Raw genomic sequence first — 18,764 nt, 5'->3', positions numbered from 1 at the left:
TCGTATGCATTGATTTTTAATTTGTTCGTTTTATTGCGTCCTGAGGTAAATTTAAGTGACCGGATATACATAAAATTTATCGATAACAAAATTGTAATTGTTTAGGAATCGTTTGATATTGTTAATCAAACTTCACTGTGAACTGTATGTTTATGTTTTTATTAGTACATATGTCATATTTTTATCTGTTGTCGAGGGTTTTTTAGCGGGCTTTCTTGTTTTTGAACTGCTGGTTGAAAAATGTGCGAAAATCGGAAGGATTTGGCCAGGCAATATGTTGTCGAAGAAAATATTTGGAATTCTTCATGTTCTAGCGCATCGGAAAAAGCCGCGGCATGGCGACGGCAGCTTCTTATATTAGGAAATTCGGAACAGTGGGTACATATATGTACAAGATCAGTAAATAAATACAGGATTTATTTATAATTTCAGTAATTTGCCAAAAACCGAAGTCTATGCCCTGCTACAACATCATCATGCCCGTTTGGATTCTAAAACCTTAGACGAATATAAATGTAAACGCATAAATTCGGTAAAATCGCTTTTAGAAAAGAATAATCACATTAAACCAATAATTTATAAGAAAGATAATTACATATTTGAGGATTCGGATTTTGAGCCTTCGTGTAGTGGTGCCTATGAAAGTTGTAAGAAAAGAGAAATAACAGAAGATGATTTGCGGTATTTCCAAGATTCGAATTACCGAGAAAATATTGAAATAAACAGTAACGTGGACACAGACGTACAACCACAACCGAGAAGTAGTACATCAACCTTTTTACATCCACAAAAACAACCTAAACTTGATGAAAGTACCAAGGCAACAAGTAATAAAACTGAAAGAATTACCGAAAACCCCGTAAGCTGCGATAAAACACACATTAATGAACCATCCATAGAAGAAAACCAATTTCGAACCGCAAGAGAAATACTTTTGGCTAAAACCATCCAAGTAAGAACATATGCATGCTTGTATCAAAGTTTTAGATTTGTTTTAAAATTATTTTGTAGAAATCTAATACTAATAATGAACGTAGCGGAAATGATTTTAAGGATATGTCGAATCCTACCAAGAAAACAGAAGTACCCATGTATTTCAATTATGGCATAACCAAGAAAGTGTTAGGTTCTCGAAGGACAACAAGGTCAGGATTTGTTTCACCCGTAGCAAAGGACAGGTTATTTGAAAATATGTTATTTAAAAAATACAAAAAATTATGTTTTTTTGTATTAATTATACAGTACATTTGCGACGAATTCATCACCTCATCATACTCCGTCGCCACCATTAAATTCAACACCCGAAGAAATTGATGAGAGACTTAAAAATATAGATCCAAAAATGGTCGATCTAATTAAGAATGAAATAATGTACAAATACAAGCCTATGGGTATGCAAATAGAGTATTACAATTTTAAATTTTTCTTAAATATTGCGTGTATTCAATAGACTGGAATGATATCGCTGGCTTAGATTACGTAAAATCGATTATTAAAGAAGCGGTTGTATACCCCTTACTGCGTCCTGATATATTTACTGGCTTACGACGTCCTCCACGTGGTATATTATTATTTGGACCGCCAGGAACAGGGAAAACGCTAATTGGTAAATGCATCGCTTCTCAATCGCAGTCAACATTTTTTAGTATTAGTTCGTCTACTTTAACATCAAAATGGGTTGGTGAAGGTGAAAAAATGGTAAGGGCATTATTTGCGGTGGCTGCTGTACATCAACCGTCGGTATGTGTTTAAATTAGTTTTTGTGAAATTATTTGTATAATTAACTCGCTTTGTCGTTCGCAAAGGTGGTATTTATCGATGAAGTTGATTCTCTTCTGTCTAAACGCTCTGAATCTGAACATGACAGTTCCCGCAAATTAAAAGTATGTATCTAAATATGTTAAAAGAAGAAAGTATAACGCCAAACGTATTATATTCTTTCTTCGTTCAAAAAAAAAATCTCTGTAGAACGAGTTTTTGGTGCAATTGGATGGCGCTGCAACAAGTGAAGAAGACCGTGTACTCATTGTAGGCGCTACTAACAGACCACAGGAGTTAGATGATGCTGCACGCAGGCGCTTCGCCAGACGTTTATACATCCCTCTTCCTGAAGTATGTGCTCGAATACAAATTCTAAAAAATCTGCTGGGAAGTGTTAGTAATGATTTAGATGAAAATAATATACAGATGATTGGAGATCAAACTAACGGTTACTCCGGTGCAGATATGGATATTCTCTGCCGTGAAGCTTCTATGGAACCATTGCGTTCAATACCACCTGATCAGATTCTCCATATAGTTAAAGATAAGGTAGCAATATAGTTATATGTATACTTTAAATATGATTGTAATCACATATTTTCCAGGTACGCCCAGTAAATATCAACGATTTTATATTGGCTTTGCAAAGTGTACGACCGAGCGTGTCAAGAGACGACTTAGCTCAATACATTGAATGGAACAAAGAATATGGCGCATTACAACAAATGAAATAAAGAAACCCATACGCAACATTTGAACCGAACTATGCTGTAGTAATGTATGAATTTTTAATGCAATCATATATTTCATCATAACAAGAAACTTGAAATTCTAAAAGATTGTTCTATCTAAAAACATTGAAGCATATTGTGAACAGTTCCTTGGCTAATGAAGTATTATCTATTTTTTATCGATTTTCCAAATGTATACGACAAGATTTATCGATATTTGTTATATGTTAAATCTGTTTCGCTATCTCTAGCTAGTGTGTTTATAAGAAGTAAATGTGCTACAATGAGAAAAAAAGAAATTGTGTTTGATTCGGAGAAAAGGAAGTCAGTAAATAAAAAATATATTTGTTATTATAGATATCCAATATACTTTTATAAATAATATCAACATTTCTTGTTAGAAACTTTTTGAGTGGTTTCCGGAAACGAAAAAATGAACGTCGAGCTAGGGCTAAAGAAGAACTTGAGCGCAATATTAAAGAGGAGCGCAAGAGGATCAGAAATGATGTTAAAAACAGCATGGCAAAGATGAAGAAAACATTTCAACCCCTTGTTCTGGATCCTGAAATAGAGGAAAAGTGTCTTGAAAAGGAGTATGAAGACGACGAAGTCGAAATAAATGTTATTGAGTTGGCGCCAAAGAATATAAATTTGGATGAAGATTGCGACAGCGATTCCAACGCAAGCGAAACCGCTGATAAAGGATCGAACATTAATTCTATACCAGGAATGGAATTCAGTGTTGAAGCAGTTGAAAAAGAAAAAAAGGAGAAGAAAGTTAAATCCGAAGACAACACATTGTCAGAGTTGGGGAAAATTGGAAACAAGAAAATGTTGGATAAATTTAAGAAAAAGAAAGCATTGAAAGAAATTAAAAAAAGTAAAATTTTCAAACAAAAAGAACGTGCGGATAAGAAAAAACAACACAAAACTAGACTTGACCTCAAGCATTCTAAATCAAACTCAAATGGAACTAAAAGTAAACACAATCGATTCAAACGGGGACATGCTTCAGGTCGTGGAAGACGAAGATAGTTTAATATAATCAGGCAGTTATTATTGTCATGTCACACCTCCACCGACACCAAACACGTGCAAAAAGGCACGTTTGTTGAAATCAGCAGCAGTACGCTTACGCTGCCTTAAAACCCCAAAATCAACAAATATGGTTTAATTCATGTATATAATAATTTTCATGTTTTATTTTAATTGAAACCTTAAAAAATGATTAAATTTTCATCTATTGTACAATATAGTCTTTTGTTCACAATCGATGTGGAACTTTCAACTTCAGTTTTTAGAAGTAAATTACTATTGTTTAACATAAATCTGGATTAATGAGGGAAATTATAAATGGTGGTATACTATTATAATATGCAGTAACTTGAAGAAATCGCAAAAAATTACAACGACATAAGTAGATAATGCAATTTCCCCTACACTATTACATACATTCCTACTTATTATATACTCTCTGCACTGTGTGCTAGTTTCCTTATTTTTACTTAATAAATAGTTTTTACTGCGTCTCTGTCAAAGTATAATTACTATTCATCTATTTTAATCGAGCAGTCACTTATATATTAGTTATATTGAAAAATAATTAATATTTATAGTTAAAGAAATCATTTCATTACTATGTTATGAGTTCCGTCGTGTATAACTGTTATTCAATCTGTGATTGTTTCGCTTATAAGACATTGCAGTCATTCGCTGGAATTTCGGATTGAACCGTTGAAACTTGAATTTGCTGCGTTGGAATTGTTGTCGAACATATCCACTATAATGTCTATTAGTTACCCCGTTGGATCTCCATCGTCTTTGATTTTCTTGTTCTTGAAATGGGTTGAATCCCGGAATTCGATTATCGGATTGTGATCCTTCTTTCTTCACTTTTTTCTGACGTCCACGGTCGATTTCGGCATCTTCATCATTTTGCCAGTCATTTTGTCGCTGTTGTTGAGCATCAATTTCCACCTATTGTAGAAACCAAAAATAAATGTTTTTGTGAAGTCTTTTATTTCAATAACTATAGCTTCAATAGCTTTGTCGTAAACTTTCACGACCTTTAAATTACAGATTTCTTTTAAAGAGTTAAAAAAAAAAACTTGTCTTACCTCTTTAGATATTTTTGTTTGGTCTCCCTTCCATGAAAGAACGGGGACACCATATCCACGATGAGACTGTTTCAATAGACCTGATACGGAATCATCGGTTACATTGCTGCATCTATAGCCATTACCCGCAAAGGTCTTTTCAGACTTCACCTCCGGGTTGGGCTTTGCGCGTTTATTAAATGTGTCCAATGATTTTTTGGCGAATGGGTTCTTAACATTTTTTAACACTTTTTTCTCCGGCGGACTGATACACGCTGTCACCGGCTGTAATGTAGTGACTTGCCATAAACCTGTTTTTGTTTTAATGACAGGTGGAGAAGGCGGTGTAGAATGTGAACGTACAAACGGTGGTCGAGATACACTCGATGAAACTAAATGATCATCACATTCGTCCTCATCGTGCGTCTTATTTGTGAAATCTTCACTTGAAGTTACATCATCTTTGCTACGAACACATTTCTTTTGATTAAAAATTTCATCAAATATATCAACTTTATGTTTACCCTTTGAACGATTTGTATTTGTTTCGTCTGATTTGTTTGTATTTAAATCATTTTCACTCAAAATAGCCAACTTTTTTTGTTTTAAACTTTCCGTGGTTGCAGTGGTATTTTGTGAAGGGCTTTCCAACGGTCGTTTAATAGCACTTTTGATATCTTTCTTTTTCTTGTCAATATCTTCCGAACCTAACAATATATCCTTTACCTCAGACGCCGTCGATTCTTCATCTGTTTCAGATTCATACGGGACAAGGCTCTTTAAAGAGGTGACTGATACCGCAGAATATTTGGCAGGTTGATTTAAATTTTGATTTTGAACATCAGATAAATTTGGCATACTAGGCAGGGTTGCAGCTGCTTTATGTAGTGACACCAGCTCTGAAACTTTACTACGCTTATTATCAGTAGTTGGTGAGTTTGATTTTTTCTCCGCATCTTTATTATCATAGTGTTTTCCCTGCAAGATACTAGTTTGCTCCGAAGGCCGTTGAATGATATTTCTATTTTCGGAATTCATTGATAATTTTGTTGATGGTGAATCATTTGATTTCAACGGTGTGCTATTAGTTTGAGCTTTAAATTGAAGCTGGCGGCTAACAGTTAATTTACTAGATATGGATCCATTACTTGTGGACGGCTTATTAATATAATATGATGGTGATGATTTAATACCTCCGGTCAATAAATTATTATCAAGACGTTGTTGTGAATTATTTGAACTACTTATTTCAGTGGAGAATATATTTTCAGGTTTTGTATAACCATTTTGTTTTTGCGAATTTTCCTTAACAACATCACTTATGCTGCTCAGTTCGGAATTATTTGGAGAACGTTGTGGCTTTTCAATTTCATAAAATATAATATAAGCGTTTGTATTGCAAACATTCTGTACAGAAACTGGGCGAACGTAGCTATCATCGTAATTATAATAAGAACCCGATTCGGTCAAACCAATGGCAGTGTAATGACCACAATGTTGTGAAGCCCCCAAATGGGTAACCATAGCGACTAATTTATAAGTTAACTGTTCACCGACTTCCTTTCGAGAAACAAATTTAGATAAATCGATTCGTGGTTTGATTGTAATTTGTTTGTTAAGCTTGGTACCCATAACTGAAAATCGTTTTAGCTGTATGCAAAGCACAATTGGAGCACGTTCTAAAGAAAATTGCTTGGTAGCAGAGACCTAAAAATGTGGACAAAAGAATCGATTTCGTTAATCGGATAATTGAAAATTATGAAACAAATTTCAGTATAAAAAATTAATGTTTGTAAAAGAAAAATTAAAAAAATAATAATAATTGCATTCCGGTTCACATGCAGTTAAAAATACATAAAATATAAACGTACCTTTTTTTTGCACGATTCGCATTTATATCCCATATCTTCAAGACGTTCTCTTGAAAAGTAGCCTTCTAAGGCTTCATCAATTGTATCAGCTTTTCTTATATCTAATAGTAAATCTTGAAAATGTTGGAACGTTACAGACACATGTCCACAAGATAAACACCTTACGGCTGATTTTAAATAACCTCCGAGGATTTGATTAAGCGGTGTTGTTTCTTTGCTATACTGATCTAATTCTTTGTAGTTCCGAAAGCGGGTAAGGAAACATTTCTCCATTGCCTCAACTAAATATCTGAGAAACTCATGTGCATCCTCTTGTCTACCCATAAGTAAGTGTTTGCAAATGAACTTAAGTTTCGAATAAACCAAGTATGGGCGAATTGCTGATTGATTATTCTGTGATGCCTCTAAGGTTTTAATCATTGCACATATTATACAATTTTCAGATGAATTACATTCTTCCATATGTTTCACATCTGAAATTAGCCAGTTCGCCATAGAGGGTACATGAAAGAGGGCTTGTAATGTTGAATTTAGGTAGCATGTATTTCCGACATTCATCATACCGACCCCAACATGCCACTTACGTGCTGAATTTTTCCAACCAATTATTACATTTTCCCGAGGATACAGCACTCTCTTTGGTTGTGGCAATTCGTTGGGATTCTGTCGCTTTGGAATCGAAGAAGCACCATTTGACGGCGCTGCAATAGTAGATGTGTCTGGTTTTGGATGATAAAATATGATTATTACAGGTAATTATTAATGTTTTTTGTATATTTTTTTGAAGTTAATCAAATCAGTATTCACAGCAATTCGTATTGTATATATTTTTGTTTTAATATGTGTACATTCAGACAACTTACCATTTTGTTCCGAATTCTTCCCAAGAGAGAGGTAATCATAGTTTGAATTTTTATTAGTTGTATTGGCTTTTAAAATATCATATTTTGATTTTAGTGCACCTAAAACAGATTGACCGTAGTTTGTTACCTCCTCATATTCTATTTTCGATAGTAACACACGTTTTGCTGTGACAGCGAGTTTTGCCTGTAGACATCCATCATCATCGGCATTGTAGTTATCACCCACACCTCCTGCTTTACAAATGTTTCTACCATTGCTTGAATACCCATTTCCCAGTGATTCCCGCAAAACTGCGCTAACGTTAGCCACTGGTTCACACACTGACACGGGCATGGGTACGAAGTAGATTTATGGCGGAATTCCAATTTACACAGATCTAATCGAACAGCCTTTTTAATGACTGCAACTTATGTTTTACTTTGTCAATTTCAGCTTTAATTACAACTATAAGTCGTAAACGAGACCTTTAGCATTTGCGTGTCTGTATATTACAGAATGTATACCCAATTTTTTTCTGGGTTTATCAAATTTTCTCTCGATAACACTTTTATGGAACTTCATAAAATATCACTTGCTCTAAACAATTCTCTCTTTAACTTAAAAAATATTAAAAACAAAGGCGGTTTAACGTAGTTATTTTTAACAATTCGATGGCGCTTTCACGATTTTACAAAATATTGAAAACTTTGCCGCTGTGTGTTTTGTTTCCAATATATTTTCCCCTATTGTTTCCGATAAAAACGCGACAAAAGCCACATGCGTGTTATTCAACTACACACGATGGTATTTACGGCATTGCCAGAGCAAATTATTATTTGCTACAAAAGTTTATAAAATTGATTGACAATTTATTTACCGACATTATTATTTTTTATTTTAGAAAAATCTAATAAATTAAAATGTGTATATTCGCTGAAGATTTATAAAAGCCGGTTACCATTAATAATGCACTTTTGGCGTAAAGCTGTGTAAGCATTATGCGATACAAAGGGAAGAAAATATAGAATATAGATAAAAGAAAGATATTTAAATTAGGTGATGTTCAAAAACGCAATTGTATTCAGAGTCAGTTACACAGTATCAGATTATATAAGCTATTTTTTCAGAGCAAGCCTATGAGTCGAGACTAACCGAAACTCTCGATGAAATATCACAACTCGCCTAAGAACTTTGACAGGAAATCTGGTAGAACAATCTGTGTTTGATGTAAACAAATAACATTTACAGCAAAATGCCAAATTAACCTTTAATAAAATTAATTAAACATTGATCGTCAGATTTACGCTCACCGGACGTTGTTGGAAATGACTTAAAGGCACGAAACTCAACATTGTCTAAGAAGTTGTAATAATACATATATTTGTTCACCACGAGTTCCTTTTAACCAGCACTCACTTTCCTTTCCCTAATAAATGCAGTGTGAACACCTTATTATTATTGCGTTCTTGTCGTTAAGGCTCATAGTTGCCACAAGTTTTGAAAATATTGGGCCTAATCATTGAATCCGCAGCGAATTCGATTTCGATACCATAAAAATTTTTGATCGAAAATGTTCATGCAATCATTAGCTGTCATCGATTGGCTAACTGCTATAGACAAGCCAATCGAACAAACTTTCCAAATTTTCATACAAACTGGCAGCACTGAAATCGAATTGTATATACTTGGTCGCACTGAACTCTTCAACCATCGTCTATCTCTAACGTTTTCTGCAACAAATTTAATTTTTATTAAAGTTTTTTATTCAATAAATTCAATACAAAAATACTAACGATTTATCTTCGCCTGCCTTTTCAATTTTAAATTTGTGTATAACAATTTTTATTATTTTGACAGTATTTTGTCTTTTGAGCCGTTCACGATAGTAAAATGGTTCTAAAATGAGTAAAACAAAACTTGGTAGCACTCAGCAAGCGACTATTGAAATTTTAATGAGGTATTTGCATACTCTCCAGCATGAATTCAACTAGATATCTTTGTTGTTGCTTTCACATGTAAAAATTTTGACAGGAGAGCAGCGCCCAAAGATAGCGAGCAGAGAAGTGACCAATCGATGGCAGCTATTGATTCCGTCGATAAACTGCTTTACCACAAAGTGAGAACGTAAAACTGTTTTATCGACAAATGCGACAAATTTGAAAAAGTGTCTGTGCTTTTTGCTTTATTCAAAAAAATTAAAACTGACATTTAACTATTGAGAAATTTCTTTCATAAAAATATTTAATTCTCCTGAGGCTCTTTGAAAAAATTCTTTCGCTATTTCGAGTGGGGAACTTTATATCGCTTTTAAACATATTTAATTTATTTTTGTTAGTCCGCTTTTGTCTCTCGTCTCTAAAATATTCATTTAAAACATGATTTAGTCCGTCATCAGTCATTGTTTACATAAAAACTTCCAAACTGTTTATTTCTTTTACATTTCCGCAACTCATTCACCAACGGATAGATTTCGAGCAAAATTTTCGATTTTGCGGATTCAATGATTTCGTAATTAGCGACATCTATTAGCAGCGTAATGTATTTTTTCGAGTCGGTAAGTGAGTTCAATGTGATCGTAAATTTTATTTTCTATACGGATTCAATGATTCCGACGTAAAATTTTTCGATCGAAACGGATTCAATGATTAGGCCCATTAAAACCATTGTTCTCTTTAGTTTATTATTGCATGTATTTTCTTATATATAATTTAAGTATAAATAATGTTAGGGACAAAACTAAAATTTACAACAATTTATCTATTAAATATTCCCCTTTTTTTGTTTCCTTTTTAGCCCTCTTAACAATTTTTGTATCGATACCTCCAGTCGTATCGTCAGCCTTCCTTTTTAACGTCTAATGTAAAAAGGAGATAAACGTTAATATATAAAAAAAAAAATTAAAACTATATAATATTATACCTCATGTTCTTCATAAGTTAATGTAGTAAAAACAAATTTGTTAGAATTTGTCGTTTTAACACCAATTTTATCTGGTGACGTATTTACATCAGTGTTACTGCTTTTAACTGAACAAATCGTTTTTGTTAAAACCTTTTTATTCCTTAGCAGAAAGGAGCTTCGAGCTTTAGTGCTTTCAGATTTTATAAGTTCTTTCGATATTAAAAAAGGAGACTTCTCTTTTTCTTCAGACCCATCGATTATTGATTTTGACATATTTACTCTTGTGACATTTTTAATATCACTTATTTTGGGAGTAACAACGGAGGTGCTCGCTTCCAAGATATTCTAAAATAAAATTGTTTAATAGTAGTACGAACATACGAACTTATGAATAACATACTTCACTTAAAGAATTATTCTTTATCGCTTGTTCGCGTTCAAAGCGTATTTTTCTCCACAAATGCTCGTTTTCGTCATCACTGCCTTCTTCATCTGGTTTTGTCTCCGTTATATTATTTTGACCAATTTCCAGATTGAATGAATTGTCAAAATTTTTCCATCGAAATTTACGTTGTCGTTGAGCGGCTTCATCTTCATCTTCGAATAAAATTTCTTGCAATTTATGTACTTGTCGAAGATCCTCGTCCAACATTTTGCGCCTAGTAATTTGTCAATATACATATGTATAAGCAAAATATAATTTATAATTCTAAGGCACCTACATATGTACATATAAATAAATTCTCCAATACATTAATTTTTACTTACGCGTGTATTTTTCCCAGTTCATCTCTTAATTCCTCTTTGTCAAATACATCTTCGTCACCTATTTCCATCTCATATTGATCCGCATTTTTTTCATCCTCATCTGCACTGCCCCATTCTGATTCCGACAGTTCTGCCTCCTTTTCGAAAAATGTTTCGGCTTGCTTTAAGCAGTCTTGCTTGGTTAATTCCACCGTTATTTCATTTTCTTCGGAGTCATAATCGATGTAAGTAGCCGGCTCGTCGTTAATGGATGAATTATTTTCGTTCGTAACTTCATTTGTGTCAGACTCATCAGCTTCATCGTCGGAGAAACCCAGTTTGATTTTAGACTTTTTTATTTTTTTTGTAAATTTTTTAGTTCGCATGTTTTTAACACTTGAGCGTGGAGAGTTTTCTTCACTTGATGATATGATTTCATTGGCAGTTATTTCTTCATTTTGAGCAGGTGTTGGTTGCGTTTCAAAAGTACCAGAACATAAAGTTATTAGTTGTTCTGCTTCCTCATCTGGATTACATATTTGTGTTACGGGTAATTGACCAATGGCTGACGGATTGAAATGCTGGGATTCATCGGAATCATCAGAATTAAGCTCTATTCGCATTCTGCCAACCGCTGGCGGTTTACAATCGTCGGGAATAGTTTCGTTCAGCTCAACCGAAACATCGTTATTGTCATCTTCAAAGTGCTCTTCATTTATAGATTCTCCGTCAGTCTCGGATTCGGAGTTGTCAGAGTCATCAAGCTAAAATAAATATAAGAATTGACATTTCACTTATACATAATTTGTACAGAAAATCATTCTCACCAATAATTTCTCCTCGAACTCTTCAGAATCTTCCACATTTTTACCGTCATCAAGACAATTTTTCGTACTATTTTCCTCCATTTGCTTTTTCTTCATTTCTTCTCGACGTTTCTCCACGATGAGGGACTTCAAGTTGTCTTTTAATTTTAAAAATGATTCTCCAGGTTTTTTATTCGAATACGGTTCAGAATCGTCGATTAGGCCTTTTGTTTTACATCTCGGACTGTTTATTCTACAGAGATATTATAATATAAATGGTGAAACAAATCAATTAAGTTTTTGTCAATAACTACTCACCCGATCGATTCATTAGTTTTAGGCTTAGGGCAGTTGTTCGTTTTCATAAGTCTTTCCAGCAAACTATTAGCTCTGCTAAATGTTTTATGTGTATCTTTTTCTATCGATATCAAATCAAATGTGATGTCTTGCTTTCCTTTTAGCGTAGGACTCGTTTTTAAAACATGAGAAACATGTGAATTCGAATTTAATGGAATTACTGTGCTTTCCTTGGGCAAGAGAGTTGCATTTATAATATTTTTTAAATTTAATTCCTTAGATATGTCATTCAGATGCAATTTTGGGAGCTCTACAATTTCCGTAATTACAATATTCGATGCATTTTTTTCTCGACATTCTTTATTTCCATTTACCTCCTGAGGGTTTTGTAGAATATTATTGGCTTCAATCGGGCTTTCTTGCTTTTTGGATACTGTTACTGTTTTACAAGTTTTTTCACCACCTTCACTTGCTGTTGCTGCTAAACTATCCGTACTATCACCTTTGAAAAATTCCGATGCTTCTTTGGCTCTATCCTCCATTAATTTTCTATTAGACGCAAAAAATATATATATCTTAAAAATGATGATGAAATTGTATTTTTTAATATACATGACTTACGAATAAACTTCTAATTCTTCTTTGGACATTTTTAAATTTCTTGATCTTCCAAATGCTTCCGAAAAACCGTTTTCCTTCGCAGCTTCACATGGTTTGATAATAGTACGCCGACTAAGAAATTCCTTCAACGTATATTTCTTTGGCTTATGGTACGGGATGCTATAAAATTGAAGGTGAAAAATATGTTAAATAAAATATGTGTGCTCTTACCTAAACTGAGCTTCTCTTTGCAAACGTTGCTGTTGACTTTGTATGGCTTGCTTATCTGTTGGTACCGAATGCTAAAAAAAAACAAAAGTACTCAATAAAGACGTATGTGACACATATATATACGAGATTATACTTTGTTATGTTTATTATCCACATCTTCAACATTTTCCGGATAAGAAATACTTTCATTTTCCGCGTTGTACTCTCCATCATCCTCTTCAAAATTATTACTCTGGTCTGCATCACTTTCATTGTTTACATCGTCAACATTCTACAATGTAAGTCAAACATTATATAATTTTTCTTAACAAATTAATTCTTTGATGTATTATGATAATGGGAAACCAGTTATGACACATTTTTTCGTTAGATTGATATATTTTTTTTTAAAGATTTGTTTCATTTAGATCTACTGTTCAAAACTTTTGAGTTACCTTTAGATTACTTGAACATGCAATATTATCATCACTGCTTTCATCAACTAGAGTTTTTTCCATTTTAAAGCCTAACACTACTTAAAAGCGTTAAATCTTGCTAAGCTTTACTTATTTATGTAAAATTCTCAATAACATAGGTGATGTTTACTAATTTTTTCCGCACGATCAGCAATTTTCCCGCTTTATTTCTTATATAGTTTTATCGATAAAGGGAAATAGTCGATTATCAATGCATAAAAGCAACACACTAAGGTGTGTCATTATTTTTATGCGTTAGTAACATGCAGACCGTTAATATTCGATAAAACTATGTCAATAACTTTAAAAAATTAAAAATTTGCTTTATTTAATGCGAAATGTATTAAGAAACTATTTGATCTTTATTTACAGTCGGTTGATTTAGTTACCTTTGTCCTAAATGACTTTAAAAATATGAAGTGTGTTTCACCAGAACTATAATTTTACGTAGGAATTAATTTTGGGTAAAACCGATCGGATGGATGGAGAGATCGACATCAATCCTCATCTGATATCTATACGTCTAGTCATCATAAATTAAAAAGTGTTAGATTTATATACTCAAAGTGCAGATTATTTTTTATGCAAATTAATTCATAATTAAATTCACAGTGTTATAATAATTCTAGCTTAAAAAATAAATTCAGAAAAGTGTTACAAATTTGAATAAAAACAAAACAAAAATTAATTAATTTGTCTGAGAAAGTGTGTGGCATTCTATATGAACTATGCCTTAGAGTTGAAATGCATAGATCCACCATGGTTATCACCTCGTGTGAATTCGGCTTAATGTTAACGGATGCCATTTATGCCAACAGTTATAATAATCAGTTACATCTTTAAATTTGAATCACTGCAAAAAAACTATGGAAAAAGAATCAATTGGTGATCATAATGAAAATTCTATTTTGAAATTGCCAAAAGATGTGGGCTTATATTGGATACACTGCAACCGTTGCTTTGAAATATATATACGAAAGCGAAGGAGGATATTAATGTTGTCTTGTAATCATATGATATGTGAAAAATGTGCCACAACGCCCTCCATTAACCATATAAATGTATCTAGTGAAGTAAATTGTCCGATTTGCAAGAAATTACAACGTTATCGCGTATTATGCAACGTAATGCCGGCTCATGCAAAGCAGCTTCTAAATCCAGAACCATGGCGTGAACCAAATGAACGCATCTTGAATTTTCAGGCCAAACACAGAGACAGTTTTAAAAATGGCGTGTTTCGTAGGGTATGTTGTGGTTATAGCCCTTTACATACACATACAACCATACGTTGTTTGCATCGAAATATTATTTCTGCAACATATTAAATTTAATTATTTCATTTTCAGCTATCTGAAGTGGAGAAAGTAAATAGAAAGTGTCAAGCTTTGGAGAATATTTCAAAGCAGAAGTACGAAAGATATGAACAATTGCGAAATCAGCGCAAACAACTGGAGAGAGAGGTGCTTAAAATGAAGAAGCTTGATTTACAGCCTAAACGGTTTGTATAAATAACACTTTGATTTCATACACAATAACAATAACACCCATTTAATTTAAAATCAAACGGGCAGAATAATTTTCCTTCACCTGTTTCGAATTGCATGTAGTCATATAACCTGTAATTTGAACTTCAAACACACGGATTACTAATACTAATTCGAATTGAAAACGCGTTTGGTGCTTAAATCTTTTGTTTCCAAAGAACGTACAAATTATTGCCTTGTAACTGAAAAATATGCATATGAGTTTGTATGGGATTATTATTCGACTAAAGATTCAAAAATAATAAAAACAATTTCGAATTGTAATTTCTGAATTCTTTCGTAGTTTTTGAATGTAAAGGTTTCACATTAAGTATTAACTAACTCAACTTGTTTTTTCCCCTATGATTTTCAGACAATATTTTCAAGGTACAGTTGGAGATGCATTTGCAGGAGTTAAGCGAGTAAAAGCTAATATGCACTCTCATATAAGTGGACATAATTTATCACACACTGGTCAACATAATACATTCCCATTAAATTTATTTTAAATGTGGTAAATGTAATTAAAAGTATGAAATATTGGAACTATTTTTGATTATCTTTTGTTATCAAATCGAAATAAATATTATTTTTGAAGTGAAAATCATCATTTTGGCTTAATTCCGAATTGAGAGACCTATTCAAAATTGTATAATAATTAATGCATTTAAATTTAAAGTGGATTTTAAGGATCGTAGCAGGCATAAGCGCAAAATTAATAGTTCCACAACTCCTAATACTTACTTACTATTTATCGCTTATAATGAAGTTGAATAATGGGAAACAACGAACCGGTTACTTGTAGCAATAATAAGTACGTACACAAAGCTTAATAATCCCACCTTTGCACGAATAATGTGTAGTACGTTCAAGCTTGACGTACGAAACTGGTTTTAAAATGAATTTTATGTTTAAAGCTAAAAGCACTGAGTTATTTGCTTGATGATGTTAGAGTTGACGCTAAACGCGTAGGTTCTTATAACTTGGCAATAATGAAAAGCTTTCTGCCGTAGAAATGAGAAAATGGAGAATAGTTAGTTTGTTTATACATATACAGCGAACAAAGTAGACATCTAAGATTCGCGAAATTTTTTTCAGCTGCATTTCGTATTGGATTAAAATATATAAAATTTTATTATAATAAGTTTTAAATGCAACGGAATTCTAGGCGTAAGATATTCAATTAAAGATTTCAATATTTAACCTTGATGGCGAGTTGAAATCAGTGAGTGTTTACTTTAGTTTACAAGTGTTTGTTGGTGCTATTTTAAGGTTATTACGTAAGTATACCATATAAATACTATTCATATTTCTTGTATATACCACATGCAAATATGCGAAAAAATATGTAGGCGGAGGTAGGTGGCATGCAAGAAATATTTATTTTCCGCCCATTTTTTAAGACATTTTATACCAACTTTGGCACAAAGTTTTCATTAAATCTGTATATATGAGTTAAGAAATACCTACATATTTGTTAAACGACTAATTCATGCGCAGTTATATGCTTATGTATATAAATATAGACAGACAATGCATTTGCTTTGTATCCTGTTACAAGTTTTTTCTAAATACATATGTATATGTATTTAGACTTTAAATATTGAAAATTAAATTAGCTTAGCTGCATCTGTATTTGTAAATATGAATATATATACATACAGATAAACATAATAAATTATGTTTGACTGCTTCCTTATGCTTTGTTTTTTGCTATTTCCATACATACATACAAATGTATATGTATTCAATTACGAACTGATTATTAATTTAATAGTTTGAATCCGGAAGGTTTCACAAATTTTTATATAGTTTTTGAAGTAAATTTTTGTATTGAAAACTTTTTGCTTTCTAATACAATAACATTGAATATAAACTCGTACGAATTAATAAAAAAATTAATTTCAGGTCTTATGCGACACAGCTTGAAGTCAGAAATATACACACACAGACAAAATGCACGAGAGACGCGTTGAGAAGTAAGTGCAATATTTTAGTTTTACTTTTTCCAATTGAATATACATTAATACATAATATAAAGTGTATACCTTCTCCAAGATTAAATTAAATTAACTAGATTATTGTTCTTATTGTTTATTTCTAAAGAATTAAAGGTGGTCATTATGTTGCCACACACAGTCAGCCTATTGCGTACCCTGTGTATACGCATTCGAATCGGGCTTACTCTACGGATGGTGAAGAATCACATAATGCAGCATCGGCGGCGGGTTATACGGTTACACCCGAGTATCCATACAGCTCTTCGCGCAAAATAAATTTATATCAAAACCAGCAAATTCCAGCAGAGGAGAGTAGTGTAATTTATAATCAAAAGTGGCCAAATGGATCTCCGCAAGCCCGCCCATTTTCCACACTAACTTACGATCAAGGCGGTGATGTAAGCAGTGAGATTTATGTGACTAGTGCGGCTTATAAAGAGCCTTCGGAAATAAGGTGAATGGAAGAAAGTGCAGATAAATATAATATTGAGCTAAATAATAGTTCTATCTTTACTAATTTGTGTACTTTCTTATTCCATCAATAGTCGATATAGCCATCGACCACAATCACGTGGTGCATCACATAGCGTTTACTCGATGGCTAGCACAGCAAAGACAGGACAAAGCGCTCATTCAACAACGAAGCGAGGTGTGAAACTAGAAGCGATGTCTGCGCCAAATCCATTTTGCCCAAATATAAAAGGCGTTTGCTGTCTTATGTTGCTTTTGAATCTTGGCTTGATTCTCGTAACTTTGGGTTTTGTGATTGTTGTGCAATTTTATGAGCCTACATATGTGTGGTATGCATTCCATAATGGTATTCATTAATTATTTTCATTATTTTATGTTATTTTCTTGATTTAAGGATACTTGGAATTATATTTTTAATTTTTGGATTCCTCACTCTTATTGGGTGCATGGTATACTGCGTGCATGTCTGCAGAGATGCGAAAACACCTTCTCAAGTGCGTAATGAAAACCTTTACTGGACAAGACATTGGCAAAATAACATCGGTTATATACCTACCAAAGAAATTTCCTATAAAGGCAATAAATATGACGGTTATTCGGACCATTATTCGATAAGCAAAGTTAGCGGAAAATACTCAGATCGCGGAAGCAATCATTATTAGAAAAATAATAAATGTTTTATAATCGTGTTCGTGGCTACGAAAGTAATATTAATAATCGATTAAATTAATAAGTTGTGAATTATTAAAATATACACCCATAGTTACAGTGAAATTACTTTATGTACTTTAATGCTAGTAGAGTACTTATTCATAGAATAACTGTTGAAGATACTATTTCCAATCTTGAACAGGATCTGTTTTTAGTTTTAACTATGGATCAATGAACTAAATTTAAACCTACTCAAATGTATTAAAACAGGGCCAACTCGAGTCATTAGTTGGACTTTAATGTTGTTGTACTTACAGTTAATAAGTTTTCACACCTATGTATTTATGTATTTTATCTCTATACTTAATTTAAAACTATACAAAATATACAACACTTATTAACACCGCACAATATATAAATAGCTGTAATGAATTTTAGCGTTGTATACAAGTCGGTATCAATTTGCTGGGTAATGCAAATCGTTAAATTAAAGGTGTACAAAAACCGAAACACATAGGGTTTTTGGACGTGTCTTAAATTAACATAATTTAGTTTACACCTATTTTTTTACTTTGTCATTTGAATAATATCCTTAAAAACCAAGTTGACAAAACTACCCCAAAATATTGGTGTGAGTATTTGTGATGGCTCATCTCTTTCATATTCATGGGTAAAGATGTGTGAATGTATTAATTGCTATGAAAACTCTTTCAGTGAATTTTTTTCTCGGGTAGTCATGGCTTTTTGGAATAGGATCAAAGTAAAAGTATATATTTGTAT

At 32.7% G+C, this 18,764-nt stretch overlaps 5 protein-coding genes across 10 annotated transcripts; 3 read left to right on the top strand and 2 right to left on the bottom strand.

The window, feature by feature from the left end:
* The first annotated feature begins 125 nt into the window (after nt 1–125).
* Nucleotides 126–3,210, top strand: LOC105212663 (fidgetin-like protein 1). 3 transcript variants are annotated; one of them, XM_054229583.1, is made up of 10 exons: nt 126–144; nt 207–374; nt 433–952; nt 1,012–1,178; nt 1,243–1,391; nt 1,451–1,740; nt 1,806–1,883; nt 1,969–2,310; nt 2,367–2,816; nt 2,894–3,210. In XM_054229583.1, the coding sequence occupies exons 2-9, from the start codon at nt 241–243 to the stop codon at nt 2,493–2,495; spliced, it is 1,809 nt and encodes a 602-aa protein (XP_054085558.1). In that variant the 5' UTR covers nt 126–144; nt 207–240; the 3' UTR covers nt 2,496–2,816; nt 2,894–3,210. The 3 variants fall into 3 exon arrangements, with proteins under 3 accessions (XP_054085558.1, XP_054085559.1, XP_028897368.2); XM_054229584.1 differs by lacking the exon at nt 126–144 and having other exon boundaries at nt 155–374; nt 433–532; nt 605–952; XM_029041535.2 differs by lacking the exon at nt 126–144 and having other exon boundaries at nt 155–374.
* Nucleotides 3,211–3,661: 451 nt separating this feature from the next.
* LOC105212649 (ubiquitin carboxyl-terminal hydrolase 36) lies at nt 3,662–8,117 on the bottom strand. Of its 2 annotated transcripts, XM_011184778.2 has the most exons (5): nt 7,323–8,117; nt 6,460–7,178; nt 5,113–6,295; nt 4,610–5,049; nt 3,662–4,469 (listed from the first exon to the last, which is right to left on the bottom strand). In XM_011184778.2, exons 1-5 carry the CDS (start codon nt 7,654–7,656, stop codon nt 4,134–4,136), a joined length of 3,012 nt encoding a protein of 1,003 aa, XP_011183080.2. In that variant the 5' UTR covers nt 7,657–8,117; the 3' UTR covers nt 3,662–4,133. The 2 variants fall into 2 exon arrangements, with proteins under 2 accessions (XP_011183080.2, XP_011183071.2); XM_011184769.2 differs by having other exon boundaries at nt 4,610–6,295; nt 7,323–8,116.
* A 1,435-nt stretch (nt 8,118–9,552) lies between these two features.
* On the top strand, nt 9,553–16,072 carry LOC105212638 (RING finger protein vilya). 3 transcript variants are annotated; one of them, XM_054229589.1, is made up of 4 exons: nt 9,553–9,856; nt 14,264–14,583; nt 14,686–14,837; nt 15,236–16,072. In XM_054229589.1, exons 2-4 carry the CDS (start codon nt 14,335–14,337, stop codon nt 15,369–15,371), a joined length of 537 nt encoding a protein of 178 aa, XP_054085564.1. In that variant the 5' UTR covers nt 9,553–9,856; nt 14,264–14,334; the 3' UTR covers nt 15,372–16,072. The 3 variants fall into 3 exon arrangements, with proteins under 3 accessions (XP_054085564.1, XP_054085563.1, XP_054085562.1); XM_054229588.1 differs by having other exon boundaries at nt 14,158–14,583; XM_054229587.1 differs by lacking the exon at nt 9,553–9,856 and adding an exon at nt 13,026–13,162 and having other exon boundaries at nt 14,158–14,583.
* On the bottom strand, nt 9,966–13,531 carry LOC105212643 (claspin). Its single transcript, XM_011184756.3, has 10 exons — nt 13,319–13,531; nt 13,018–13,155; nt 12,885–12,955; nt 12,675–12,833; nt 12,075–12,602; nt 11,778–12,009; nt 10,972–11,714; nt 10,604–10,862; nt 10,222–10,548; nt 9,966–10,156 (listed from the first exon to the last, which is right to left on the bottom strand). Exons 1-10 carry the CDS (start codon nt 13,379–13,381, stop codon nt 10,046–10,048), a joined length of 2,631 nt encoding a protein of 876 aa, XP_011183058.2. The 5' UTR covers nt 13,382–13,531; the 3' UTR covers nt 9,966–10,045.
* Nucleotides 15,910–18,395, top strand: LOC105212628 (uncharacterized). Its single transcript, XM_011184737.3, has 5 exons — nt 15,910–16,142; nt 16,771–16,841; nt 16,969–17,316; nt 17,408–17,662; nt 17,728–18,395. Exons 2-5 carry the CDS (start codon nt 16,819–16,821, stop codon nt 17,993–17,995), a joined length of 894 nt encoding a protein of 297 aa, XP_011183039.2. The 5' UTR covers nt 15,910–16,142; nt 16,771–16,818; the 3' UTR covers nt 17,996–18,395.
* The last annotated feature ends 369 nt before the right edge of the window (nt 18,396–18,764 follow it).

The sequence above is a fragment of the Zeugodacus cucurbitae genome, chromosome 4 (assembly GCF_028554725.1).
Source record: "Zeugodacus cucurbitae isolate PBARC_wt_2022May chromosome 4, idZeuCucr1.2, whole genome shotgun sequence".
NCBI classification, from domain to species: domain Eukaryota; kingdom Metazoa; phylum Arthropoda; class Insecta; order Diptera; family Tephritidae; genus Zeugodacus; species Zeugodacus cucurbitae.
The sequence above is the reverse complement of the archived record's forward strand: the minus strand, read 5'-3'. Positions and strand labels throughout refer to the sequence as shown.